The following is a 27,500-nucleotide window of genomic DNA, read 5'->3' as shown; positions in this document are numbered from 1 at the left end:
TTAAGTTGACGAATTAACAAACGATGTTGTTTTTATAGATTTTTTTTTTTTAATTTGTTTTTATTCCGACTAATTATTTTCAATAATTGTGTCAATAAAGTTACCATATTTTTGACTGAAGATATATATATATAGAATATATCTGTATGTATTATCGATTAAGTAAATAAAAATTGTTTCATTACTTTTCCAGAAAGAAAATTACATTTACATTTAAGTGTACTTGCTTTGTTTCTTTTTTATTTTTTATTGTTTATTTTTTTTTTTTTTTTTTTTTTTTTTTTAGTAAGAAGATCGTGTCTTAAAGATTACAGTCGAACGTAATGAACGTATTAAATAAAAGGGAAAAGAAAAAAAAAGAAAAGAAAAAGAAGTAACGGACTCAAAAACGAACATGTTAAGAAACATTTCTTTCAAAACTGCGCGATGTCTTTTGGAGGATACTCACAAAAACATCTTTTTCGTATATAAGTTTCTCTTTAGTACTCAAAAAAAAAAGGAAAAAAAAAAAAAGAAAACCAGAGAAAAATTAAATCAGAGCAGTATATGAAAATTGAAAAAGGGAAAAAAAAAAGAAGCACCGACACACACTAATATTATTAACATTAATGAATAATGATTTTAAAGTAAGCGAATTACATTTATAAGAAAAGATTATGAAAATATATATTTATCTATGTCTTCTGTGAAGATAGAAAATAGTACTCTCTCACTCTATATTGATGATATCGAAAATCGAGAAACGACAAAGATACAAACGCAGAAGTAGATTAAGTGGAATGAAGAAAACTCGCACTGTACACACAATACATGATACGTTCAATGGCACACACAATCTTGTTGAATATCTTTGTACATACTTACGTAAAGACCATCAGAAAAATTGTTCAAGTTCCAGAGATTACGTTTATGTATTGTAACACGTACTCCTGCGAGAGTGGAAAAAAAAAGAAAAAAAAAAAAAAGAATATGTGACTTGTTTGTAATAAATTATGAATACAGTTCCATCGCAAACATATATATTAGATTGAAATTCAAATCTAAATTCCCGGGTCAATATTTTCACGGAGCAATTTTTGTTCTTTTCTTTCTTTCTTTCTTTCTTTCTTTTTTGTTCGTTTCTTTAAATATTGAACGACTTTATGTATTATCTGAGAAATGATTTTTTTTTTTTTTTTTCTTCTACTCCTCCTTTTCTTTTTGCGACAACGGCATGCGTTCGATATAATTTTTGAGAATAAAAATTGTTATACCATCGATCCGATCAATTTTGATTGTATCCACGAATCTGTTTAAGAGTTTTAACATTAATTTTGTTATTTGTTCTCTGTTAAATTATATTCGTCTTTCTTTTTCTTTTTTTCTTTCTGTGTGTGTTTGCGCGCGCGCGCGCGCACGTTTTATCGTCTCTAAGAAAATATTGACTATGTTCTTATATCAAAATCTACAATCTGTCTAGAGAAAATTTGTAGATTTTTAATTCGACAATTTTATCGTGAAATTAAATAACTCAATTGAAATTTGTGACATTATAACTCATATCCTGGAACTGCCATATCAAAGAATTTGAGCTTGATTATGAAAATGATTAAGAATATTGGTTGAAGGAAACAAAATCTACCTGTATATTATATTATCATAAATGAAACGAAATGAGGATCAAAGTAGTTGGTTTAACGAGTAAAGGAAATAAATGAAATGATATATCATTAAATTAGAGGTTTAAAAATATAATAGAACTCAGTATATGTACAGTATTTGAAAAACATGTTTATAATTTGTATGGAAAAAATAAATAATTGATATAAAAAAAGGTTGTTATATTGCTCGATTATAAATCGCTATGGTTTTTTTTTTCTCTCTTGTGATCGTTCGCGTTTCTCTCCATTTTCCTTTTTTTCTTTTTTATTTTTTTTCCCCCTCTTTTAAATATAATAACACATGTTCACTTTTATATATATATATATATATATATATATATATATATACACACACATATATATATATATGAGTCTGAATAAATATATTAACTTTTTATTTATTTAACTTTTGAATTTTTTTTTTTTTTGTTTTACGTTACCGCCAAAATTTTTTTTTGACGTTGATAACGGACACAATTTGTAGCTAATCCTTTCATATTTTTGAATATGTCTCTAATCCCATATACCCATTCGTTTCTAACATTTTTTTTAGATAGCATAAGTAATCATTATTTCGTCAGTCACTTACAATAAATAATATTCATAATATAGCAAAAGAAAAAAAATATAAAAATTCAACAGAGACAAAATTTCTTTCGCATAGAAGAAAATAAATGAAATCGCATGAATTTCCATTGTAAATACTTCTATATAAAATTGTAAATGTAATTAATAGAAAGAAATATAAATTTATAAAAAAAAGAGATAATAAAGACTATTATATCTATCAAAGATAAGAAGAATATAAGTGGTATTTCCAAAAAAATGTGATATCAAATGTTACCCTTTTTTCTAAAATCTCGATGCGCGTCGAAAAATTAATCCCCAAAAATTTCGGTCCCCCCTTTTTTTCGTTTTTTTTTTTTTTTTCTTTTTTTCCTTTTTCAGATAATAGAATCACTCAGGCATGTTTCATTCGGTAGTTATCATTATCGGTCCGTCCAATCGTGTTAATTTATCATTGCTGATGATGGAGATCCACCAATCTGTTTCATTCGTTCGATCGATTGTTATTATTTTCATCATTGTTTTGTGGCATCGGTGGTGGCGATGGTATATTAAGTAGCATCTGTTGATTTTGTTGATGTATATGCTCATGCTGCTGCTGCTGTTGTTGTTGTTGTTGTTGTTGTTGTTGTTGCTGCTGTTGTTGTTGCTGTTGTTGCTGTTGCTGTTGATGCTGAGTACGATGAACTTCTAGGGCCAATAATTTTTGTCGTTTTTCTTCCATCAGTCTTTCACGATGTTTATGAATGTAATCGTAAACATTTGGTAATCCCATAATAACGCATACGGACAAAGCTGATCGATATATGTTCATGTCGGTAGCTTCATACCTGCGTTATAATATACGTTCACGTTAATAAAAATTAGAATATTTCTTTTTCTTTTTTTTTTTTTTCTTTGAATAATCTTGTTCTACGACAATCGTCTTACCACTCGTTGGTTTTTTCGTCGTAACACTCAACCTGATAAATCGTTGTTACACCGTTATATCCACCGATTGAAAAAATCATGTCATCGATAACTTCAATGGCAAAATTACTACGAGGATTGTACATGTCTGGTATAGGACTCCAAGTGTTAGTAGTAGGATTATATTTTTCGCCGGTACACATTCTTGATATCCCATTGAAACCCCCTAGATTAATTAATAAATAAATCCTCGATTATTTCTTACGGCAAACGATTCGATAATTCATTTACGATCAATCGTAAAACATACCTATAACGTATACATAGCCGTGATAAGCTATACAGGATACTCCGCTTCTACGAGATCTCATTGCAGCGATCATCGTCCATTGATTCGTTTCTGGATCGTAAACTTCAGCCGAATTGATACACTCGTGTCCATTGAAACCACCGGTAATATAGATTTTGTCTGTATCGTAGAATAATTGATTAGCAACGATTCGAATAATCCTATCATTTTTTTCTTCCTTGTCCGTTGAACCTGTCAACTTGTTTCACATAATTTGATAATTTATTATAAATTTATTAAATATGATCTGTTTCTTTTTTTTTTTTTTTTTCTTTTATTTTCTTACGGGAACTCTCCTCGTACGGGAAGAAAGTTATTTTGTTTATACAAGAGAAAAAAAGAAAAAAAAGAGAGAAATAATAAAAAATGTAGAACGTTAAAGAATACCGTTCAAAGTAGTCGCACTTGCGTCAGATCTCTGAACGTTCATCGGCGCGATCAAGGACCATTGATTCGTTCGATAATTATATCGTTCGGCGGTATTCTGTCTATGGTATCCATCGTATCCACCCATAGCATAAACCAAATCGTTCAATACAGCCACGCTGACATAACATCTGCGGATCGACGAATGAAATGAATCTGATAGAAGCTATTATCGCTGAATAAGTCACATTTAAATCGGGGGGCTAGTCGCTCGACTCGAATAGCAAATCCTTCTAGTGATATCAAAGAAGCAGAAAAAAATATCTTATCGATGACGATCGATGAAAAATGATCGGGAAGAGATCGGTTACGAGTTAGCGACTAGCTCCCCCTGAAATATGGTCGACCTTCTGGCATTCATGGGTGCAACCTCTCGCCAGACTTTGGTCACTGCATTGAAGCAACGACAGCTGTTGAAATAATCCAAACCGTTGAAACCACCGATCACGTATATATTGAAACCGACTACCGCGGTTCCGTGATAAGCTCGTGGACCACTTGGATCTACTTCTTCGACCTTTGAACGAATCAACGACGAAACGATGACGACGATGACGACGACGATGACGATAATGATGATAACGAATGTAATCGAAGTAACTTTCTAAATAATATTTCCAACGGAACGAAAGATATTACCTTGACCCAACGATCCGCCCTGGTGTCATAAGTTTCGATAAAATTCGTAGCATTTCCGCCGCTCCATCCGCCTATCGCGAAAAGAATTTCATGCGGAACTCTCGGACGTGCTATTTCTGGCGTTGGAATTTCTCCGTCCTTTTGCGTGATCATTTCCAAGTCGTATAAAAACTTGAGCGTCTCTATGATGATCGGTCGACAGGCATCGTTTCCAACGACGTATGAATGATCCTTAACGTTCTCCAAAAAGAATTGCGTGTTCAAAAGGCCCAAACGTATGTTTTGCATCAACTCGACTATGTGACCCTTTCTAGCATCTGGATCGTGATTGATCCATTTAAGTACAAGCTCCCATACCGTCTCTTCGCTCTTTACGTTTAACTCGTCGGCGCCTATCAATCTCGAGAGCTCTTCGATCGGTAAATCAAGTATCTCATTGCTTTTCTGAGCTACCTAAGCCGAAGATATACGTTTAGGAAAGACCTTTTACAAACTTTCTTCGATCGTTCGTACCTGAACGAAATGTCTCATGACGTAACGATATGCGTCGTTTTCCAAACCCTTGCAAAAGTGTTCCCGGGCGAATCTCATTATACCGATACAGTTCTCCGGTGCTAAATTTTGTCGAAGGAATTCGCAACAAATCTCAAGGACACCGAGAATACTTAAATAATCGGCCGTAACCAATAACTCGCAAACGTTATCTCGATTAACGTCCAGCGAACGAAGATAAGCATATTCCAATAACAAATTCATCATCTCGCTGGTAACACCTGGCAAAAGTATATCGGTCTTTTCTCGAGAGTGTAATGTGGTTGTGAATAGTGCTCTGCAATAAAAGTTTTTACAAATTCGACAATCGTAATACGACGAATCTATTCGTGACATGAATCCAAATGACAACTGCCATTGTCCATTTCTGACCTGAAATACGTACTGCAAGCGGACAGGATCGCACGGTGTATTGGAAATACTCCGCCATCTTCTAATCTCAATACGGCGTCGCATAATAGATTATTCTGACGAAAATCGTAAAGCGATTGCATCGCTTGAGTACTCATACATCGACCACCACTTTCGGCGATCAATCGTTGGGTATTCGTGTTACATTCTTCGTTGGTGGCATTGCTATCGCTCATATCCACGTCCATATCAGATATTCGTTAAATATCAGTGTCACGGGAGTCCTCGATGATCGATCAACGGCGATTGATTCAGGTCGAAGGTGTGACTTCGATCGTAAAGATTCTACATAAGTGAAAAATAATGATCGTCTGATATAATATCCAATAAAAATCGTCTCGTTATGTTAATGTAAGAAGAAACCAAAAAAAAAAAAAAAGTACCTTCGCTTGAGATTTAATATGAAAATGATATTTCTAATCTACTCACTTCATCGAAATTGATTGAAAATAATTGTTTTCTTCTTAAGAGAGGTTAGAACTTTGAATTTCAATTTTGTTGGCACGTCGACTTGTAACTTATCGATTTTGATAAGTAAACGTGATTAGCGTCACAAACGGTGAACTATGGATATGTGATTAGTTCGGACAAGGTATGATTTTTCGTCACCGATGCGATTCATACGGTCTACAATTTTGTTAGAAGTTTTTTTTCTTTTTTTTTTCTTTTTTTTCTTTTTTTTTTTTTTTTTTTGACACACGTGCACGGACGGACGAGAAGACCGGTCACAATGATTAAGGAGAAACTTGAAAGGGTTCGAACTTGTAGTGGGGTGGTGTATTGGGGGTAGGGATGTGGTCGGCTTGGCAAATGGATACAAACTATTTAGTGTGTTTTCAAAAGCGAATAAATGTCGGCTCTGGCTATGACATAGGTCTTACATGTCCGCCGCTTAGTCAAGGACTGTCACTTGACAAATGAGAACCATGTTTACAGAAAGTTTCACGTTGTTCTAGAAGGCCTCGCGTTATAAGAAAATGACGTTAGAATATACGATACATATACGTGCGATAATTTTGATTGAACAATTTCAATTAACGACGATCACGCCGTTTGTACAATGAAACATCGGTTATATACAATATAGATTTATCCGTTTAAAACTAAATAACGTTACACAACTAAATAACTGAATTATATTTTACAATAACGATATACATATATACATTATATACGTATATATGTACATATTACATATACATCGTACATGTATATATACGACACACACACATATATATATATATATATATCGAAGTTCACGTTAAACAACGTGAGCATCCTTTTGTACTTTATATTATGAAATGTAATCATAATTTCTAAATCATAATATCGTCACAATGATCGCACGTCTTTATTATATACGATAATTACGTGGGTTCGATCGTAACAATATTATTCTGTCTGTCGTTCGGCATTGATCCACTTATCGGACATTGCAATTTGCAACTATTGTCTATAGTAAGCTCGTTACCGTCGATAAATTCCATTCTAATATTTTCGGAATCGTCCTTATGGCTCGTTTGAATTCTCGGAATTTCGTGGGTATCACGTTGCCGTTGATCGAACGTATCGAATTTCGAGGAAAATATTCTTGAACCATCGTGATGATAATAAGCCAGGAATACATCACGGAGCATCCAATCAGCAGCCATATTCGTTACAGTTGGATAAGTGGTTTCTCCTAAGAAATTCGCATTCTCTAAAAACGTAATCCAACTACCAACGAAGGATTCATAAGTCGATCGGACTTTCTCGGTTTTAGGGCTCTCGATATTTTCTTCTCCAAAAATTCTAAAAGTCCAAGTGACCACAGCGAAGGTCATCGCGTTAGTAGGAAATGCACGTAATATCGTTGAGTTCAAGCCTCTGTAGAGACACATGTAACCTTCGGAACGTACGGATTGTCGATAACAATCAAGGGCCCCGTTATAACGATTATTAGTTTCTGCTTGTATCCGTGATTTGATTACGTCCAACGGATATGATATTAGCCATGACGCTGTCCCGGCTAATCCACCAGCTAATAGCATTCGTGGTGTCGATATTGGTTCCTTCGATTGCGTAAGTATTTCGTATGTTAAGAAATAAACGCCGAAGCTTGGTGCCTCGCGAAGAAACGTTATACCCAATCCATTGAATACACCACGATATCCTTCCCTTTTATAAATATCTTTCAAGCATTTCACTGGTCCAGAATATTTTGTTTTATTCGTTGACGATTGCAACTGCATACGGGTCTTTGCTAACTCGATCGGACTGCTTATAGGTGATTGCGCAATACCGGCTGTAGCACCAGCCAAAAAATGATAAGAGAGACGATCCTTATCGGACATATGTTTCTGTGTTTGTCCGTACACACCGAATACTATTGCATTAACGACGGCTACTCCTGCCATTGGTGACGTCATACCTCGATAAAGACCGAATACCTTAAGTACGGAACACGTTTAAAAACGATTAAACATTTCATTTACCTATACGTCTCTTAATGATATTACATTAATTCGAATAATTAATTATTTACCGATTCCTTTGTGATCAATGTTCTAAGGCAATGCAACGTGCCTTTGTATTTCGGATTTCGATAATCTTGCGTTTGCATATGGACCTTGACCGTATCCAAAGGATATCCCACCATAATACCGGCGCACCCTGAAGCATAGATACGTTTTTAAGTATATCTATAGAAGGAGAGATTTAATAACATTTCTTTATAATATTATCGATCGGTCTCGAGTGAAGTTGTTTCTTGTAAATATTTATTTTATCTTAAAGTCCTTTGATTTATTAAAATTGTCACGCTTCGTATTAGTAATCGAATAAGAAATATTCAAAATTATAAAATTAGTAAAACAGTACCAAAATTAGTATAAAAAATAAATACATACATACGTGTGTGTATATATATATATATATATATATATATATATATATATATATATATATTAAATATTCGTATCGTTTTTAGTTGACCTACGATAACGAAGTCATGTGATAAATTATACGATAAGTCAAGTAAGTAAGTACCATTAATATTTCTATCTTCGAAAAGTTTTTTCAAGAATTTTCTTCTCTTTTGACCTTACGTTCTTGTCTCTTTCGATTTCGAATTTAATAGATGTATGCAATACGTAACGACGCAATACAACTCCCTCTCTCTCTCTCTCTTTCTTTCTCTATCTCTCTATCTCTGTCTCTCTCTCTTTCTTTTTTCCTTTTTATAAAATTTTAAAAAATAAAAAATTACCTCCCAAACATCCAGCGGCGAAATCGAGTGCCATAATAATTGTTCCCTGTTATCTTTAACACGATTTTTCCACTTCCAAAAGGAATGTCCGTTTTTGAATAAACCGTTTCTAAAATGTAATGATTTCAGATTTTTTCCTTTTATTGATGCATTGAAGATTTTGTAAGCTGCGTATCGATTACTTTCCACATGCAATAAATCGGAATCCATGAAAGATCGATCACTGCTCCTTTGTACTCTAGTCTGAAATAAAAATTCGAACAAAAGGCTGATTGACGATGGTCTTTGTAACCAATTATAATAATGAAATATTCGTCTTGATTAAGTATTATATTCGTTGCTTTTCTTTTCTTTTCTTTTTCTTTTTGTTTTTTTCTTTCGCTCCCTTTTCGAACGATCTTTGAACCATGTAAAATTTTCTTTCTATTGTCTTTTAAAAAACTACGTTGGAATATTGCCGGTGATATCGTTGGGATCAGCATTTAAAATGATTTTAGATAGATAGATAGATAGATAGAGAGAGAGAGAGAGAGAGAGAGAGAGAGAGAGAGAGACTTAAAAAAAAAAAAGAAAAAAAGGGAGGAAAGATGAGAAAGAAAAATAAAAATAAAACGAACGCCACTCGCATAGTTGTTGTTGTTAAATTAAACGAATTAGAAAGTAAGTCTAAGTTTGAGTGATTTATTTTACAAATTGATTACATAATAAATTAATGATTGTTACTTACGTATAATAATTATTTAATTGTTACTAATAATACAATTCGACTTACTGCGTGGTATGTCATAGCTACATTTCCACGAAATCCACAACGACTCGTTTTACTTCACTTTCGTTTTTTCCACGTTTCGAGGAAACTCGTATATTTCGAAATCTCATCGAACGTAGGTGTAATTGTAAATTGTTCGTGGTAAATGAGAAAGTTACGATGATCGAATTTATTTTATCCGAATGTGTCGAATTCACGTATAAATCCACTCTATTCGACCGAAAGCTCGATCACATTAAAGGCTTCTTCGGAGTCTTCTTCGGAGCCAAAGATCATCGGCATATTATCGATACAAAATGTTCTCGTACCAATACCAATAGTTATTCAACAGTAAAATTTTACTAACATTCGCTGTACTTTATGTTACTGTGGTTATTCTGGAAGGGGTGGAGAAGATTGGTGGGGGAAGACCTAGGTCAATCGTTTCAAGATAAGAGGTCGTCTTTGGCGCAAACGAATCATTCGGCTACCTCCATTGATCCGAACGATCTACGGAAAAATATTTATATTTTCTTCTCGTTTAATAAGAATCTTCGCGTTATTATCAAAAAAAAAAAAAAAAAAAAAAAAAAGAAAGAAAGAAAAAAAAGAAACAAACAAACAAAAAAAGAATCAAAAAGATTCGATAATGACATATGTATGTCGATAATGAGAAAGTTCGAGAACGATGCAACGATTCTATACGAAGATCGTACGCGAATTTATTTTATATCGTATCGTATCGCTACAATTAATTGAATATAAATTTTCTTTTAAATATTAACTTTATCTTTTCTTCGATTTTGAAATTCTCGTGATTTTATATTACGAAGATATTAAAAGTTTTAAAAAGAAAGATAAAGGGGACGGATATAATATTAAAATTCCATAAGAAAAATCGAATAAGAGATTAAAATCAAATAAAAAATTTTCTATCGCTTTATTACTGTTAGAAACGTGTTAGAAACGAGCAACTACTTTACTGACGATCATTACACGTTTTTTTATGATCGTTTAATAATCATACGAACTGCTAAAAGATGCCACCACTTGTATATATATGGTATTGATTGTAAGTAAAGAATTCGGTCGATAAGTTTGATCCCTAACTGATTCAAAAAATTAAAAAAGTATCTATCTATTTTTTATAATCTGTAGAGACGATTAAAAATTGCTATGATTAATGGAAAGATCGTATTTTAATATCTTAATAATAAATAATCTAAATGGAATATAAAAATAATAAATATTTCGAACGGAGTACAAAAAACTAATGTTTAAACAATAATGTACATTCTTTTAAACATTACATAACTCATGGCACGAATTAAATATAAAATAATTTCATTAAAAATTTTAATATAATTAAATTTTGATCTCCGTGTGAATTACATCTGTAAGACTACATTTAATATTTAAAACAAAAAAAAAAGAAGAAAAAAGAAAAAAAAAACGTTTGAGCGACTTTAACATTTATCGATCCAGTCTTCTCTCGCATTCCGACGAGTAAACATCAAAAATCATTCTTTCCATACGGTAGACCTTTAATAATTTATAATTTTGATTTTCTAATTATTGAAACAATTTTTGGTGTACACGGAGTACAATAAACTGATATTTAAACGATATTACATTCGTTTAAACATTACGCGACTCGTAATACGTGTTAAAGATAAAATAATTTAATTAAATATCACAGTAGAATTAAATTTTATACACGAAATATTTTGTCTTCGTTCAATATCAAAAATGACGAACTTTGATCGAACTTTGATAATTATTAATAAAGTTTTATTTTGCACTCCGATGAGGGAACATCGAAAATCACTTTTTCCGTGCGAATAAAATTAAATAACTTATATTTTCGATAACGAAATTTAACGATAACGAAATTCGGAACAGAAAATAATCTTTAGATAAAATTACAGTACTTTAATATTTTTATCTCGTTAGCTACGTGCAGTAATAAGAAATTCGGACTTTTGATTGACTTTGATGGTTAACGAGTTAGTTTACATTTGCATTTCGACGAGTAAATGTCGGAGGTCTCTCTTTCTAAATGTGAAAATTTCAGAAATAATATTTTCCATAATTTTATAATTATTTCAACTATTTATAACGTGCACGAAGTACGCCGAACTAATATTTAAACAATAGCATAATTCGTTTAAACATTAAGAAGATCGTAACACGGGAGAAACTTAAAATAATCTTAAGATAAAATTTGAATGCTTTAAAACTTTTATCTCGTGGTCGTTGGCTACGTGTAATGTCAGTAAATTCAAACTTTCGATTAACTTTTATAATTACCAGGTTAGTTTACTTTTGGATTTTGACGAGTTAATATCGCAGTTATTTCTATTTCTAAACGTGAAAATTTAAGAATTAATACTTTCGATTATTTTAGAATTATTTGAACGTCTTGAAACGTGCACGAAATGTAATTAAATAATATTTAAACGAGAGCACGTTCATTTAAAACGTCTCAGCTTGAAAGACGCGTTAAATATAATATCAAATTGAAGTAACATAAACAGAGATAAAATTGGGACGCTCGGTCGTCGCTTGTATACATCAACAAAAACGAACTATTCATTGACTTTGACTATTATTCAAACAGTTGTCTTTTGGATTCCGAGAAGGAAACATCGAAGAAAGTCTCTTTCCAAACGTGTAAGTTTAAATAAATCATACTTTCGATTATTGTAGAATTATTTAAACAATTTGAAACTTGCACGGAGTATAATTAAATAATATTTAAACGAGAGCACGTTCATTTAAACGTTTCTTAGCTCGAAACACGCGTTAAATATAATATCAAATTAAAGTAATATAAACAGAAATAAAATTGGGACGCTCCGTTGTCGTTTGTATACATCAACAAAAACGAACTATTCATTGACTTTGACTATTATTCAAACAGTTGTCTTTTGGATTCCGACGAGGAAACATCGAAGAAAGTCTCTTTCCAAACGTGTAAGTTTAAATAAATCATACTTTGGATTATTGTAAAATTATTTAAACAATTTGATATATAGATTTATTGTTTCATATTATAATATCGATACTAATGCATTTTTTTTGTTTCAGTATTTCATTACAGTCGCGTGCAACGAACAACGAAGTAATTTTATCGCTAAGATAAAAATGAAAAATTCGCGAAATAGAAGCAGTGTTTGTTCGTTCGCGGTTCGCGATTTAAACAATAAGTGAATTTGCAAGTGAATCGACTGTGTGCAATGTAGTCGTTAGAGTCAGTGTTTGTTCGTAAAGTTTTTTGATTTTTTAACAGTCAGCACAGATTGTCCTTATAAAAGATAATAGAGTTTCGTGAATTAACTTCAGTGACCGCCCGTTAAAAAATAATTATCATTTATTGATATTAGAGTCAGTGCGTCATTGAAGAGAATCTCAATCAACATCGATGTCGACTTATCTCAATTACAATCAACTACGAATCATTCATCCTCAATTTCGATTTAAATCGTGAACGTGTGTTTTGGAGCCATCGCAGAACTTCATAAGTAGTAAGTAAATTTTTAAGTCTCTTCGATCATTGAATCATGTCGTGAATAAATGATCCAAATCGACACGAGTGATCGGTTGTAATTAATTATTAGAAGAACATTTTTAAACGATCACGAGTAAATTTTCTTCGATGATTTATTGATTTTTATATTTAATGTAATAATTTACTTATATATACTTATATACTTATATATACACTTTATAATGTAATAATGTATAATCATTTATTTTTATATTATTTTTTGATTTATATCATTTACTTATTAGATTAGGATAAGGTCTTTTCGTTTCGGTAGACGTTTATAATTATTTGCGCTTTGAATATTTAAAAATGTACTTTTAGGACGATGAGAATGTAAATAAAAATTTGAAGAATTGAAACATTTTCGATCCTATTTTGTCACGTACACGCGAATAAGATGTTTTGTCAAGTACTAATGTTTCATATTTTTCCTTTCTAAAGTTCAATAAGATTCATAATTTTATTTTAATAAAATCAGATTTTATAATGAAGTCGAATTATAAATCTTTCACTCTTCTTTTTTTTTTTTCTAAAGTACAATAAAATAATTAGTAAAATCGAACGATAATAATTAATGTATACTTGTATATCATATATTAATTTTTATCAAAATCAAAACATTTACTATTATTACAGTAATGTATAATAACAAGAAGAAAAAAAGATACATATATATTTATATTATAAAAAATAATATTTAATATATAAGTGTTGATTATCAATTTTCATATCAATTATATTTATTATCCTTAATGCATTTATATCTAAAAATAAATGCATATCTGTGCTGCATCATATTTATCACGAAATGCATTAAAGAAGAATATAAATGTGAGAGAATGAAAAGTATGAGTTCTATGACGAGCCTACTAATACTATCTATTTTAACTTATCGTTAATGTCCTCGATCGTTATGTTCGAAAATGTGAAAGAGGTATAACTTACACAAGCTTATAAATTAATACCATAGACGCATAGTAGAGATAATGTTTCCCACTTATGCTTGTTCACATTTTATAGTTCATATTTTATCCATACAAAATATCGCTGAAGTCACGCATGCTTCCTACGAAAGGCAATGAATCGATTTGACATCTTTAACGCGTAACATAACTGTAATTTTACATGATAATTACATCGTAAAAATAATAAAATATTTAACCTTGTCCAAACTTTACTATAAGTCTAACTCTAAGACATGTTTTATGAATGTAATTAGAAAAAAAGAAAAAAATACATCTGTTAATAATTAACAAGAACAAATATACCTATATAATTTGAAAATGTATAATAATAATATAAAAAAAAAAAAGAGAGAGAGAGAGAGAGAGAGAGACGGAGAGAGAGAAAAGAAAAAAAATGTCCTTTTCTCTTTTATTATGTCTATTATGGCGAGGTAATGAGCTGTGCGATAACACCATGACCCTTTCACGCTCATTTAAAACAACTTTATATTTTCACTTTATCATTTAGATAGCAGCGTTATTCTTATATAAAATATTTCTAATCGAATAAATTATTTTTAGAGGCACGCGACTTAACCTGGTGTAACAGGGACTTCGCTATACGATTAAGATCCTTCCTCAGTTGGTCTTTAACGGTCGAACGATACGAGTCGTTGAACGTGTCTCTTGTAAAAACACTTCTTTATCGATTAATACTCCAAATAATAATACAAGAAAAAAAAAAAAAAAACAGGAGAAAACAATAAAAAAACGAATTCTTTCGAGTTTTTTCTTTTTACATTTTCTTTTTCCAAATTGTCGAAATTATTTCGATATTGAAATAGTGAAAAGAGTAAAAAAAAAAATGTATACTGCTAGGAAGGATGTTAACAAAGATGATGAATCTAACATCGTTTTGAGTTCATCTCCTCTTGACAAGGTTCGAAAAAATATTTCTCTCTCTCTCTCTCTCTCTCTCTCTCTCTCTCTCTCTCTCTCTCTCTCTCTCTCTCTTTCTTTCTCTCTCTTTTTTCTCCGTTTTAATTTTCATTTTATACGTACGTTTAATCGCCAAGAATTTATAATAAATACTTAAGTATGACTTATCGATCGCAATTTTTTTCTTTTTCTTTTCATCTTCTCTTTCGCATAATCAGTGACACTTCTTACTCGCTTACTATCTTTCATTAAACCATTTCGAATAATGTTTATCGTTCGAAGTACGTTTTTATTGTACAATTTTTATAATTACATTTTTACGATCGAGTCCTTCACTCTCTTATTTCCTTCTAAACAATTACTAAAAGAATGAAATAAAACTTGCAAGTTTTTACTATTAAAACATTCTATTCCAGAAAAAGATATCGAGAACAGAGAAATCGACCTTGGTGTTGACTTCGATGGCCATAATCAATGAGAATGACGCAAAATTTTATTACGTTACAGAATCTCATACATCAGTAAACATACTCGTTTATTTTCTTTCTTTTTTTTTTTTCTATTCTGTTTTTCTTTTCACTTTTCCTCCATTTCAAAGGCATTATATCTTAATAATAATAATAATAATAACGATAATAATAATAATAATAATAATGATGATGACAATAATAATCTCTATTGATTTTTAGACTCGAAAGAAAATTACAATTGTACGATTCATTTTTATATATTAATATCAACGTAAAAGTAAGATAGTGTTTTATGAAAACTTTTAAATCTTTTCTATATGTATAAAAGGAAGTGGGGGAAACTTCGATCATTCTTATAAAACAGAGACATAAGTTTCTAGTTTAAAAGTCATAGCAACGTAGAACGAGACATTGAACGTATATTCTTAACGATGTTGAACGTAAGAGAAAAAATATTATAAAAGATATGATATTAAAATAAATCATTATTTTTAAGAAAAAAGAATATAATAATAATAACAATAATAATAATAATAACAATAATAATAATAATGATGATGATGATGATGATGATGATGATGATGATGATGATTACAATTATAAATAATATAGAATCTCTTATTTTCTTGTTTTTCTTTTTATTCTTTCATTTCTTTTTTTGTTTTTATTACATGTTACAATTAACAGCCAAAACTTATACACGGTGGGAATTACATAAAGGAAGGTAAAGATTCGGCTAAGAGTACATGCTTAATATTTTCGCCTAAGGAGGACGATAAGGTCGGAGCATTAGGAAAATATCTTCAACTATTCGCCGTAAGTGGAACGTTACTTCCTTCGAAAATATCGTATTTAAATTACTAATTAGACATTTTATCTGTTTTATCATAGAAATAGGAAAATATCGTTTTATCGTTATTAACAGTTTATATTTTATCTGTTAAATCGTAGAAATACGAAATAAATCTTCTACATATAGAATCTAGAAGTTCACGTCGTGTCAATGGCTACGAATTTATGGTAGAATGCGCGCCAAGTTTAAATCTTGGTTCTGTCATCGAAGATCTCCGGGTACAGTGCAAATACTTTTCCGTTATTTCTAGGTAAGAATGATTTATTGTAAAAGAGAAGATATAATTAATTAATAATATAATAAATAAATGAATAAATAAATGAATCAATAATTAATGAATAAATAAGTAAATAAATAAATAATTTGTATACTCGAAAATGTTATAATATTCTTAATAGAAATCACAAAGACAATAGTGACACCGTGCCATGGTTTCCAAGAAGAATCAGAGATCTCGATAAATTCGCCAATCAGATACTTTCTTACGGTGCAGAACTCGACAGCGATCATCCTGGATTTACCGATCCTGTTTATCGAAAAAGGAGAAAATATTTCGCAGATTTAGCTTATAATTACAAACAGTGAGAAATCAATGATTTTATAATCGCATTATCGAGATCGTGCGTCTTTCTTTATTTCTTTTTCTTCATTCAATATTAATATTATCGAAACGAGCGTCATTGTGGACGTAGACGATGCTAATTTCTATGTTAATGAAATGTAAATGAAATGTTAATGGAATTCTTCTTTTCTCTTAGCGGCCAACCTATCCCAAAGGTGGATTACACGCCAGAGGAAGTCGCTACATGGGGAATAGTTTTTCGAAATTTGACCAAACTTTATCCAAAATACGCTTGCAAAGAACATAATCATGTGTTTCCACTTCTAATAGAAAATTGTGGATACAGGGAAGACAATATACCACAGCTCGAAGATATATCGAATTTTTTGAAAGGTAAGAGATATCAGAATTCGTTTTATCAAGTATTTGCGTAAGAGTTGTTCTCTGTTAAATTATTAATCATTTTTTTTTTCTTTCTTCTTCTCCCTCTTTTTTTCTTTTCTATTTGTCTCTAGATTGTACCGGTTTTACTCTTCGTCCAGTAGCAGGATTACTTTCCTCTCGTGATTTTTTAGCAGGCTTAGCCTTCAGAGTATTTCATAGCACGCAATACATCAGACACAGTAGTAAACCATTATACACACCGGAACCTGATGTCTGTCACGAAATACTTGGTCATGCACCCCTTTTTGCCGATCCTGCATTCGCAGAATTTTCACAAGTCGTTGGTTTGGCATCACTCGGTGCACCTGACGAATATATCGAGAGACTTGCTACGGTAACATTTTTAAACAGATCAAATCTTTTTTTTTTCTATTTTTCTTTTTAAATTATTCTACGTGAACAAAAAACAGAGAAAGAAATTAAATATCAATTGTCTTATTTGAGTAAGAGGATTTTATCGATATCGATGAACGATTACAGTGTTTTTGGTTTACGGTGGAATACGGTATATGCCGACAAAATGGCGAATTGAAAGCTTACGGTGCTGGCTTATTATCGTCCTTTGGCGAATTGGAGTATTGTTTAAGTGGAAAGCCAGAGTTACGACCTTTTGAACCGGCTAAGACATCGTTACAAAAATATCCGATAACGGAATATCAACCAGTATATTTCGTTGCAGAAGACTTTGATGATGCTAAAGAAAAGATGATGTAAGTAAGAATGAATAATACATCCGCGTACACACATACACACACACACACACATATATATATATATATATATATATAACAAATAATCAGGTTTTATTCTACATCAATGATAATAAGTTGTGTTTTGCTTCAGATAATTTTTGCTTAATGGCACGATATTATTTATCTTTTTCTCTCTCTCTCTATCTTTCTCTCTATCTCATATTAGCTTTCGTTCGAATAAATGCACCGAAAGAAATATTGATTTGTTTCAGTAAATTTGCACAAACCATACCAAGGAATTTTGGAGTCCGATACGATCCTTACACCCAGAGTATCAGCATAATCGACAGCAAACATCAAATAGAGGATCTGATTTATAATGTCAATCAAGAAGTTCAGATTCTAATGGACGCTTTGAAGAAATTAAAGGAATAATAATTTCGCGATACTTCGTCCTTTGTAGTTTCTATCAAACATAATATCGTTATTGGTGGTGGAGTATGGGAGGGGTTTGGTATTACTTATTATATGTTCATCACAAAAAAAAAAAAACATATATTTCGTAATTTACATCTGTCATACATACATATTTGTGTTACGTAATATCATCGAAAGTATTTGATTACTCCGATCAATACGTTAAACAATCATTCCTTTCATTCGCGATGACATCGAACAATCATTCAGAACGATTGTAAAATATTATATTTTACATCGATAATAAACTATTGTACATGGCATAAATCCCTACGTTTGTAGATATATAAGAAAATCATTATATATATATATATATATATATATATATATATATAATAAATATATATAATATATATAATATATATACAATATATATATAATGCATGTACAACAAAATATATTACTTTTTGCTTATCATTGTAAATATATTTGTGTTCTTTCTTTTTCTTCTTCTTCTTCTTCGCCTTATTCTTCTTCTTGTTCTTTTCTATTTTTTTGTTTATTCAAAAAAATTTATTTTCTGCAAAAAATCATTTACATCCTTTCTGTCCTCCATTTCTTCCCGAAAATGTGGGTGATTTGTATTCATCGTATGTCGTTGTATATCGTATTTGTTTTAGTGTATGATTTTTTCTCTTCCTCTCTCTCTCTCTCTTTCTCTTTCTCTCCCTCCCTCTCTCTCTCTCTCTCTCTCTCTCCTCCTCCTCCTCCTCTCTCTTAAGAATATAATAATGTCAAGATTTTCGACGGACTTATAATCTAACATTTGTTAGGAGCAATTAAGCCTCTCACCACCGACTCTAATAATTAATAAACCTTTTGTACTTTTCACACGGAATCAGATCCTTCATTAGAATACTTGATTTCTAATCCTCTCCAAGAAAGTCGGAGTCTTGTCACAAAACTCTAACCTAAATACTATAGTATTCTTTTAAAAATATTCACTCGAACCAACGGGGATCAGTTTTTTGTCGATCTCTGTTGTTGAGCACCTGGCACTTCGATATTACCGTAAAGTATATCGGTTTGCGGCGGACATATTTGAAAAGGCACGAGCTCTGCCGGATTTCCATTTTGTTGAGTGGATGGACCCTGTTGTTGTTGTTGATGCTGTTGTTGCTGTTGCTGTTGTTGCTGCTGTTGTTGTTGCTGTTGCTGTTGCTGTTGCTGATGTTGTTGAAGTTGTTGCTGTTGAGGTTGCTGTTGAGATTGTTGCGATTGTTGTTGTTGTTGTTGTTGTTGTTGTTGAGGTTGCTGCGTTTGTATCATCGTATTAACGCTAACATGAGCCACTCCGGAAACCGTTGGTGATACAGGACTAACCGGTAAGGCATGTGGAAATAATTCCGTTGGCACTATAGGTACTGGCACGGTGATCGGCAACGACAACATATTTACACCTTGAACGCTCGTCGATGTAGGTAATTGGACGTTTGCGTTTGTGTTGCACCGATTCGTTTGTTGGCACGTGTTCGTCGCATTGTACGATATTCCCGACTAAAATAATAATCATCGATTAAAAATTTCCTGACAATAGAATTTCTTACAATTATAACAATTTTTGTAACTGTAACAATAATTTAATTTAATAAATAAAATTCTTTCTGACGTTAAGTAGAGGCGACAATATCCCGTATCTGGCGATGAACAATTGTTCGGAGACTCTTCTCAACTCTTCCTGTTGATGAACAATTAGCTGTTGCAATTCCTCGTGTTTACGTTGTAACTCGTCCTGTATTTGATTTTGAGCGGGCGTCATTACGATGCCTTGTTGATGAAGCATCTAAAAAAAGAAGAAAAAAAGAAAAGAATGTTATTCGTTTGAAGAAATTTTTATTATATACATATATATCTTTATTATTATACATATTACTGTATAATTTTTCTTATATATATTTTTATTATATATATATATCTTTTTTATTCTTATCATTAATACCTCGTGCGTAGGTAAAGTGGATATTAAAGATGCTGAAGGTGTAGCAAAGCCAGCTGTTACAACAGGTTGAAGATTAACCATGGCATATTGCGTTGGTTCGATAAAATTTATACAAGATTGATCATCTCCCAATTGATGTTGCTGTTGTTGTTGTTGTGGTTGTGGTTGTGGTTGTGGTTGTGGTTGCTGTTGCTGCGATTGCTGTGGTTGCTGCGGTTGTTGTTGACAACCTTCCATTGGGATTGGTTGAGAGGCAACCGAACTACTGACAGATGCTGTTTTCGTTCTCGAATCGTGCCTAGTTATTTGCGAATGTGGCGAACTTCGTAAGGATGTCGATATGGAAGATGTGTCTGATCCACCTCTGATCGTTTTTGAATTTTTCGATAATTTTGTTGGCCATTGTGTCATAGGTATTTGACAAGTAGTGCTTACCTGATGAAAGTAATAATATAATATTACTATAAAAAAGTAAATATATAAATAAATGAAAGAAAAAATGATTTAAATAACGTATAAAGTACGTAAAGAGAGAGAGAGAGAAAGAGATAGAGAGAGAGAAAGAGACAATTATTATGAACAACCTGTTGCTGTTTCAATGGCATTAGAACTATGTCTTGGGTATGCGTTTTATTGAAATTTGTTGTTCCAGTATCTTTGCGCATTTCCTTCATCACGTCTACATAACTTACAACGTGATGAGTACAAACAATGAATTCTGGCTTTGAATTCCATTGGTTATAAGTTATGAAGAATCTAGTTTGTAACCATATCCATTGTTGGCCTTTAGTTAGGAATCTATAGTGACAAGAGGTACCCTCGCCCTTCTGCATCACTGAAAATATCTTTCATGAGACGAGATTGATTACAAAATAGGAGACTTCATTTTATGACTTACGAGATTCATGACAAGTGACGACTTTATCCAAATCATCAACGTGATAATAATCGTAGCCGGATGTACCTAAAACTTCGAAAGGTAGATATCCGATAATCGGTGGTGCCCTATGATCTAGAAACAAAAACTTCCATTCAAGACTGTGCCGAGAAGTGAATTCTGATTTGGTACTGTCCATGACCGACATTTCTCGTATCAACTGCGGTGTCTGAAGTCGGCCTGTTCCAACAAAAACCATTCTGCAAATAATATAATATATGCGATATATACATATATATATGTATATATATATCGTAAAGATTTATTTTTTTATTATATGTATATGTATATGTATATATATATATCACAAAAATTTAATAGAAATTGTAAAATTAATTTACTTGGTATCTGATCCACACATGTTGTTAAACCTTGTATTAGGAAGTAAATTGTCCATGTTGGTATCCACGTCGGTACCTTTATTAAATATTTTCTAATAATTATTTTTAATATATAAATATTAATTATTATAATAATTAATTCTTCTCTGTGTTATGCAAATGAATATATATATATATAAAAGAGAAAAAAGAAAGAAGTTGTACTCACGAAAATATCCAATAAATTGAACGAGCTCGTATATCGGATCCTCTTGAAAATCAAATCCACCTCTTTTGATATGACACGTAAACGATACTTGATCCTCTATAGATAAAAATGATCGACCATTTCTAATTAATCGTCAATTAGATTTTATTATTGTTTTAAGATACCTTTCTTAACGGTACGTCGATCTCTGATACTATCAGGATTGAGGAGAACGTTATAAAGATGAGATTGATCCTCTTGATAAGCTATATCGTATATAGTCGTATTTTCTAATTCACTTGGTAAATAACCGAGAAGAGATGTGACACTTTCGGAAACGTAATAAATACGTCCATTAGATGAAAATATCATTATGAATCCGTCTAATGCCTATAATGTAAATTATGACAATAAATTATTATTAATTTTATATAAAACGAGTTTTATATATATATATATATATATATATATATATATATATATATAATAATAAGAATCGATCATTTATTATTTACCTCTAATATTAGATGAGTAAATTCTTCATTAGATAAAAATGATGGCTTCCAATCCTCTTGTATTTCATGTACTCTAGATCTAACTGCTACTTCTGCAATAGATATAATATAATATAATATTATAATATATATATATAAATAATCATATTTTGAAAAAACAAAAACTATTATTCTTCTTTATCTTTATAAATCGATCATTTCTATTTATAAAAAAGAAAAAAAAAGAAAAAAAGAACAATTGCATTTCGTCAAACATACCATTATGATTCTTCAAAAATAAGATAGTGGACTTCAACACCGTGGACTTATCCATTTTTCGTGTATTTGAGCTCACCATGCTTCCAAGCTCGCTCACCAACATGTTGAATTGATCTCGGCGTTTTTTCTCGCTAAGATTACGTGACTTTCTAAAAAAAAAAACAAATAAGAGAGGATAAAGAAAAAGGAAGAAGTAGAAAAAAAAAGAATAAAAATTGAGAAAAATTTATTATCAATTTATAACGCGTTATACGTAAAGCTTACCGTTTCGTATCATCCTTGTCATCGATATCATCGTCCATGGTATCACTGATCAATGCAAAAATATATTAATTTAAACATTATAATATTTTATATTAATCATGAATTCTTCTAATCACCTAACGAACATTTTCGATGCATTCGAAATTGTGTGCAAAATAATTTTTAAAAAGTTTTGATTTTTATTTTTACACGTTGTGAATGTTATCGACCTCACATAGACGTATACAAGAAAGAAACATCATCGTCGTGGTATACTATTACGTCATACGTAACATAAACGCGTCTCGTCAAAAGAGAGGGAAAGAGAGAGAAAGATATATATATATAAAGAGACATCGGTCAATTAAATAAAATAATCTTTCGACGAGTACGATGTCATTCGGTTTTTCGTTTGAAAAAATAATAATAAATTTATATCGTATAGAAAGTTTTCTGTAAGAAAACATATGGAAAGAATTTGTAAGTTTAAAAGATCGTAAATTTACTTTATAGTCATCATAATAATTACAAAAATACATTTATAAAAGTAAATCTATTTCATAAGAATTCATTCGTAGTTTGGTGAGATCGAAATTTTTATTACAACGTGCAATTATTATTCACGTCGATAACATAAGCTATCTCGTAAGCGTAATGTGTTGGAACTTATAGAAAAATCAAATAGAACGTATATAATCATTGAATACAATCGAAAACGTTGATTAGAATGAATATCGACGAAACATCGTAAACGAAATGAGGAATAAGCAATGTATCATCGTTTTAACGTAATATAGAATAATTATGAAAGATCTATGATCACGATTAAAGAATAATGTCCGACAAATTGATATAACGAAATCTGTATATTTATAAACGAAATATTTTCCCAATCAACAATATCAAGTTAATTAAATAAAAAGAAACGATATATAAAAACGAACGCACATGTTTAATCATCGATCCATTGAAGTCATTCGATGATCGAATGGTACGTATTATCAATCGTTAATCAACGATCAAATCGTTGATTAAATAAATGAATACGAAAACACACGGGAACACGAGAGAACGCCATAAAAATAAGAACAAGAACGTGGTTAATGTAACGATTTGAAATTTTCTATTTCTTTATTTCTTTTCGTGATAGAAAAAGAAAAGAAGAAAAAAATAATAGAAAAAAAGAAGAGAAAAATAGAAAATTACACAAGAATGCGGTAAGTTGTACTCGTGTGTAGAAGCGTGTGTATTTTATCGTGCTGCAAAATTCCATACGTTCGATAGGATCGAGCAAAAACGATGGTGATGGTGGTGGTGATGATAATGGTGGTGGAAGTGGAGATGGTAGGGCAAACATAAGGCAGGTAAGTGAATATAGACGGTCGACGTCAGACACAGCGTCCGGTGACGGTCCGCATAAACTATTTGCACTGTATTCCCGTCTCAATAAGAAAATGTATAGTATGAACGGTAGTAGAGAAGGAAAGAAGATAGAGATAGAGATAGAGAGATAAAGAGATAGAGAGACAGAGAGAGAGAGAGGGAGAGAGATAAATAGAAAGAGAAATAGAGATAGAGAGAGAGAGAGAGGGATAAATAGAAAAAGAAATAAAGATAGAAAAAGATAGAGAGAGAGAGAGAGAGAGAGAGAGAGAGAGAGAATGATTCAATACGAAAACCCTTTTCTTAAAAACTCGATCACACTCACTCGGATTGTCTGGATGAACGTTCCCGCGTATAACTCGCCATACATAAAAGGGGTGGTAGCGAAGAGCGTGGAGGGGGTGGTGTCGAAGAAAAAAAAAAATTGTTGCGTCTTGCAACAACAAGGAACTTGCGCACTTTGAAAGCTTTCTTCTCTGGTAGGTCTTTCGTTGATTTAGCCGATTATAGAATGATAATGATGACGATAAAAATGATGACGATTATGATGATTATGACGACAAGTCTGAGCCGATACGTTTTCTAACGTAGGAGAATTATGGTTTCTCTTTGTAGAAGAATATACTGGCAGCCTCTTTCTCTGAAATTTTTTCGTTCGATCCTCGAAATCCAACTTCTTCTCCTCCTTCTCCTCCTGCTAACCGTTCCCGTTGTACCAGCTATCGTCGTCCTCGTCGTCGTCCTCGTCGTTCTTGTCGTCGTTGTCGTCGTCGTTGATTTTGTTCTCGTTGACTTCGTTGTCGTCGTTCCTTTCCTCCTCGGTTCGTTCTCTTCTTCGAGGTGGCGGCTCCTCCACCGGCAGCACCGCCACATTTTTCGACGCGCGAACGCGCACCTACCTCCTTTTCACCCTTCCTCGGCTATATAGCAACGAGTATACTCTATGCTTTCAACCTTCTCTACTTCTTTCTCCGTCTGATTTCTTTTTCTCTCTGTGTCTGTCTCTCTTTCTCTCTCTCTCTCTCTCTCTCTCTCTTTTTCTCTCTTTCTCTCCCTCTCTCTCTCTCTCTCTCTCTCTCTCTGTAGTTCGCTGTCTCCTCGTCTCTTTTTCCTCTTGATTCCTACCTTCGACAAACAGACCACTATTCAACTATCAGTTTCACCGAACGCATTCTCTCTTCCTCACCTTATGGATCGTGTTACGCCACTGCGAGAAACGATCGCAGCGCTCAGACTCAACACCCTGAGGCGTCCTACGACGTCACTCGCGATGACGTCGGGACGCTTTCATTCGACTTTCGAAAAATGGTCGAATAACGAACTTGCTTCGTTTTCTAATTCGTACAATCGATTATTTAGTCGTTTTAGTTTTCGTTCGAATAGCCATGGGCTCTTTTGAAAGATTTCAAAATTGTCGAGTTTTCTTGTTTCTTTTTCTTCTTCTTTTCCTTTGAAGAACAATACTAAACGCTTCTTAAACTTCGTGATTGCTTATCATCTTACTCTTTTCGTTTCTTTTCTTTTCTTATAACGACTAATAGCGATAAAGGTGAGCGAAGGAAGAAATGATAAAAAGAAATGTAATCGTCCAATCGTAGTTGAGAACGCATCAGCAAAATACGTATTGCACTATCCGTTGCACTTCTGCAAGTGCGCAGACGCTGCACATAAAACCGCTTCGTCGATGGCTCATGTTTCTAGCATACGAGCGCACTTGGAAACTGACCGACCAATGACGTTAAACCTCTCTACGTTCCTCCATGCGGTTCGATGCGATGGCTACTGTTACTAAAGCGCATGATCGATCGAAATATAAGATTACCTCTCTTATACGGTATTACGTCGTTTAAGGCCAATTTTAAATTGATCTACTTGTCCCGATCTACTGAAAACGTTTATTGCAAAGTTTAAATGTATGTGTACGTATATATATATATATATATATATATATATATATATATATATATATATATATATATCTGTCCGTCTATCTGTCTGTTCGTCTGTGTTTGTTTTTCCGTGCATGCGTGTATGCGTATGTCCGTGAGTCACACATGAACGATCAGCCAATCGAATGCATTCGACAATGCAGTTGGATGCATTCACGGCGTAACGCGAACTATAATCAATGATGCATATTGCTACGAGATACGTTATCTTATTTCTCGGCTTAATTCAACATATTTTTTCCATCTTTTTTCGTTCTTTCTCTTTCTCTTTTTCTTACTCTTATTTTCTTTTTTTCCTTTTTTTTTTATTTTTTATTTTTTTTTTTTTTTTGATACGATACGTTGAATCTTCGACCGCGTGTATATTAAATCTATCAGGATGTGTATTTTTTAATCAAAGGTATATGTATGTTAAATATATCTTTGATTAAAAGGTGTGTATATATATATATATATATATGTATATAAAATATTAAATTAATCAGGTATATATTTTTTAATCAACGGGATATGGAAATGAGAGGAAAATAATATCCGATTATGTTTCAGTAAATTTTACATAATGTTTATTATTTATAGTGTACTCAGAAATGTCGGGCCTCAACCAGTGGGCCTTCTTTTTTTGACATATTTGATCAGTAAACATCACAATGTTAATTTTCCCCTAGTCCATACACAGTATCTCCTCTCTTTCTGTATCTCTCTCTCTCTCTCTCTCTCTCTCTCTCTCTCTCTTTCTCTCTCTATCTCTATCTCTATTTCGTTCTTGCTCTTCTTCTATTACTTCCTAATCTTTCTATTAAAAGCGACAAACAAGCTACTCGTAAATCGTCTTAACGAACACGACGAAACGATTAACAGGAATATCGTCGTTTCGGTGTTTTTAAAAAAGCGACAAAAAAAAAGAAAAAGAAAAGAAACTTACTAAGAGTTCCTTTTTCCACGAACGATTTCCCTTTTTTCTTGTTTTTATGAGAAAATTCATTTGATTCGATTTAGAAAATCGTCGTTTACAAGAAAAAGAGAAAAAAAGGGATTCAAAAATCGAATGATAAGTGCCGATCGAGTAGCCTGTACGTTTCAAAAAATAGAAAGATTTCGTCAACCGGCTTCGCGACGCTTTTGGTTCTTTCTTTCTTTCTTTCTTTCTTTGTTTATTTATTCCATTCTTTCTTCCTCACCCAAGTTTCTTCAACATGCCAGCATATTCGTACAACGAAAAGGAAAAAAATATATATATACATACATACATATATATATATATATATATATATATATATATATATATATACATATACGAATAACAAGGTGTTTACAAAGAAAACGAAA

The 27,500-nt window shown here is 32.0% G+C and overlaps 4 protein-coding genes across 9 annotated transcripts; 1 reads left to right on the top strand and 3 right to left on the bottom strand.

The window, feature by feature from the left end:
- Positions 1-2,001: 2,001 nt before the first annotated feature.
- LOC122626850 (kelch-like protein 10) lies at positions 2,002-6,051 on the bottom strand. Of its 3 annotated transcripts, none has more exons than XM_043807296.1 (9): positions 5,877-6,051; positions 5,455-5,778; positions 5,044-5,359; positions 4,531-4,983; positions 4,239-4,408; positions 3,853-4,022; positions 3,427-3,585; positions 3,138-3,342; positions 2,002-3,037 (listed from the first exon to the last, which is right to left on the bottom strand). In XM_043807296.1, the coding sequence occupies exons 2-9, from the start codon at positions 5,679-5,681 to the stop codon at positions 2,692-2,694; spliced, it is 2,046 nt and encodes a 681-aa protein (XP_043663231.1). In that variant the 5' UTR covers positions 5,682-5,778; positions 5,877-6,051; the 3' UTR covers positions 2,002-2,691. The 3 variants fall into 3 exon arrangements, with proteins under 3 accessions (XP_043663231.1, XP_043663241.1, XP_043663251.1); XM_043807306.1 differs by having other exon boundaries at positions 5,923-6,051; XM_043807316.1 differs by lacking the exon at positions 5,877-6,051 and having other exon boundaries at positions 5,468-5,683.
- A 771-nt stretch (positions 6,052-6,822) lies between these two features.
- On the bottom strand, positions 6,823-9,846 carry LOC122626866 (mitochondrial basic amino acids transporter-like). Its single transcript, XM_043807328.1, has 4 exons — positions 9,513-9,846; positions 8,741-8,983; positions 8,018-8,145; positions 6,823-7,922 (listed from the first exon to the last, which is right to left on the bottom strand). The coding sequence occupies exons 2-4, from the start codon at positions 8,772-8,774 to the stop codon at positions 6,861-6,863; spliced, it is 1,224 nt and encodes a 407-aa protein (XP_043663263.1). The 5' UTR covers positions 8,775-8,983; positions 9,513-9,846; the 3' UTR covers positions 6,823-6,860.
- Positions 9,847-12,107: 2,261 nt separating this feature from the next.
- On the top strand, positions 12,108-18,686 carry LOC122626843 (protein henna). Of its 3 annotated transcripts, XM_043807283.1 has the most exons (10): positions 12,108-12,161; positions 12,412-12,464; positions 12,579-13,015; positions 16,079-16,207; positions 16,343-16,494; positions 16,643-16,825; positions 17,003-17,199; positions 17,322-17,584; positions 17,731-17,960; positions 18,215-18,686. In XM_043807283.1, the coding sequence occupies exons 5-10, from the start codon at positions 16,409-16,411 to the stop codon at positions 18,375-18,377; spliced, it is 1,122 nt and encodes a 373-aa protein (XP_043663218.1). In that variant the 5' UTR covers positions 12,108-12,161; positions 12,412-12,464; positions 12,579-13,015; positions 16,079-16,207; positions 16,343-16,408; the 3' UTR covers positions 18,378-18,686. The 3 variants fall into 3 exon arrangements, with proteins under 3 accessions (XP_043663218.1, XP_043663198.1, XP_043663207.1); XM_043807263.1 differs by lacking the exons at positions 12,108-12,161; positions 12,412-12,464; positions 12,579-13,015 and adding an exon at positions 14,738-14,922; XM_043807272.1 differs by lacking the exons at positions 12,108-12,161; positions 12,412-12,464; positions 12,579-13,015 and adding an exon at positions 15,677-15,831.
- Positions 18,687-18,976: 290 nt separating this feature from the next.
- Positions 18,977-25,609, bottom strand: LOC122638220 (circadian locomoter output cycles protein kaput). Of its 2 annotated transcripts, none has more exons than XM_043831091.1 (12): positions 25,348-25,609; positions 22,861-22,905; positions 22,597-22,745; positions 22,339-22,430; positions 22,009-22,213; positions 21,845-21,940; positions 21,637-21,712; positions 21,257-21,495; positions 20,943-21,193; positions 20,359-20,793; positions 20,029-20,202; positions 18,977-19,916 (listed from the first exon to the last, which is right to left on the bottom strand). In XM_043831091.1, exons 2-12 carry the CDS (start codon positions 22,896-22,898, stop codon positions 19,380-19,382), a joined length of 2,292 nt encoding a protein of 763 aa, XP_043687026.1. In that variant the 5' UTR covers positions 22,899-22,905; positions 25,348-25,609; the 3' UTR covers positions 18,977-19,379. The 2 variants fall into 2 exon arrangements, with proteins under 2 accessions (XP_043687026.1, XP_043687021.1); XM_043831086.1 differs by lacking the exon at positions 25,348-25,609 and adding an exon at positions 24,548-25,293.
- Between the last annotated feature and the right edge of the window lie 1,891 nt (positions 25,610-27,500).

This window comes from Vespula pensylvanica, chromosome 1 (assembly GCF_014466175.1).
Source record: "Vespula pensylvanica isolate Volc-1 chromosome 1, ASM1446617v1, whole genome shotgun sequence".
NCBI lineage: Eukaryota > Metazoa > Arthropoda > Insecta > Hymenoptera > Vespidae > Vespula > Vespula pensylvanica.
The sequence above is the reverse complement of the archived record's forward strand: the minus strand, read 5'-3'. Positions and strand labels throughout refer to the sequence as shown.